Source organism: Dipteris shenzhenensis, chromosome 17 (genome assembly GCF_047967505.1).
Source record: "Dipteris shenzhenensis isolate YYH24624 ecotype China chromosome 17, Dip_SZ_1.0, whole genome shotgun sequence".
Classification (NCBI taxonomy): domain Eukaryota; kingdom Viridiplantae; phylum Streptophyta; class Polypodiopsida; order Gleicheniales; family Dipteridaceae; genus Dipteris; species Dipteris shenzhenensis.
In genome coordinates, this window is record NC_141612.1 from 46,030,112 (window position 1) to 46,031,767 (window position 1,656).

Below are 1,656 nucleotides of genomic sequence, written 5' to 3' on the forward strand. Positions count from 1 at the left end.
TACAGAAAAACATAGATCATTTGAGCTTTCTTGACTTGCATGATGTTTAGCTACGACTAGAGTAGATCAAAAGATGATCTGTTCATCAATATATAAAAAATGAGTTGCATCACCCATCTATGGCGGGTTAGAGACTCGCTCCACTCGGTCTCAAGGTGGGATCTTAAAATGCTAATAAACAAAAATTCAAGTTGCATATAACCCAATTTACTCAACAAAAAATGCAATTCAATTTATTAGGGGAGCTCTATGTAGATCTATTGTATCCTTTTGAATTTGTTGTCTTTGTTCTAGTAGAGGAGAGCAAGTTGGAGAGGCATGCGAGGATGAGAGGGATGATACGAGAGAGGGAATTGTTGGAGAGGTTGAGGGTGGTGAGGAAAGGCACGCTAGCGAAGAGGAGGGAGGAATGGAGCCAAGCAAGCCCAGGGAGGCGAGGAGGAGCAAGATGACACAGGAGTGGGAGTTACATGCAACACCAGGCCGGAGATAGCAATGGACAATGCGGGAAGGTGGCCATGAGAGATTGGAGAGGATGGAGCTATGGAAATCCAAGAGGGAGACACTCTCTGAGGCAGAGCAAGAAGGAGGAGAAGAGGTTGGAGGATGGATGTAAGAGTCCAAGGAAATTTTGGTGATGGCATTTGTTGGCAATGCAACCATTGTAGTGATCACTCCTAGATGTTGCAACCTAATGTGGTTGGGAATCACTTGACGAGGGAGAGAGCAAGCAATAGAGGTTGAGAACAATTGTTCAGGTGGAGTAAGAGAATGAGGGAATGGGGATGTTTCTACTCAGTGATCTTTAAGCATTCACTCATTTGAAAACTCTTAAAGGAAGGGCAGGAGTGGTTTCGTGGCTGGAATCGAGGGGACATGATGGATAAAATCTACATGCGTGGAAGATAAAATCTACATAATGGATAAGTGCAATCTTTTTTAAGGGTGGTTAATGTGTCATTTATGGGGGGGTTGAACACTGAACAGTTTGAAAAGGGTATGTGTGGCCGTGTTTGTGAATCTATACATAGATGCACGATATTGACACAATGTCCACGCGTTGTTATTTTTCTATCGTACATGGCATCTGCGACGGTACGTCTTCTCCATCGCCAGCCATATCCACTCTTCGCCCTAACGCTTTCCTCTCTTCCTCTCTTCTGCTTTTGCCCTACCATCCTCGTCGAGGTCTCTTCTCTCTCTCTTTATCTTCTTCTTCCCGTTTTCCTCCTCCCTTCTCACTCCCACTCACGTTTTTTTTTTATCGGTTTCCATTTGTCGTTTGTTTTTGTTTCAGCTGCAGCTTCCGCTCCGCCATGGTGCGCCGCAAGATCAAAATCAAACGAATCGAGAATGCCACCACCCGCCAAGTCACCTTCTCCAAACGCCGCGGTGGGTTGCTCAAGAAGGCCAACGATTTGTCCATTCTCTGCGACGCCGAGGTGGCCCTCATCATCTTCTCAAGCAAAGGGAAATTGTTCCAGTACGCAAGCTCCAGGTACTGCCCTCCATGTGGTTCACTTGCCCTCCTTCTCATGTTAAACTGATTGATCTCACTTACGTTAAAGTGTTTCATTTCGCTTTCTCTAAACGCTCCTACATGTCTGCTTACCCGCTGGAAAGCTCCTTCTCCGAAAGCATTACTTAAGCAGGTTG

The 1,656-nt window shown here is 45.5% G+C and overlaps 1 protein-coding gene across 2 annotated transcripts in view; it reads left to right on the forward strand.

Moving 5' to 3' along the window:
- Positions 1 to 1,057: 1,057 nt before the first annotated feature.
- LOC147892185 (MADS-box protein AGL42-like) overlaps positions 1,058 to 1,656 on the forward strand; it is a 76,780-nt gene continuing 76,181 nt past the window's right edge. The window contains exons 1-2 of one of the 2 annotated variants that reach the window (XM_087388072.1): positions 1,058 to 1,188; positions 1,298 to 1,498. In XM_087388072.1, coding sequence (XP_087244198.1) covers positions 1,317 to 1,498 — 182 coding nt within the window. In that variant the 5' untranslated portion in view covers positions 1,058 to 1,188; positions 1,298 to 1,316. The remainder of the gene's footprint in view (positions 1,189 to 1,297; positions 1,499 to 1,656) is intronic. The other variant, XM_087388073.1, reaches the window with a different exon arrangement.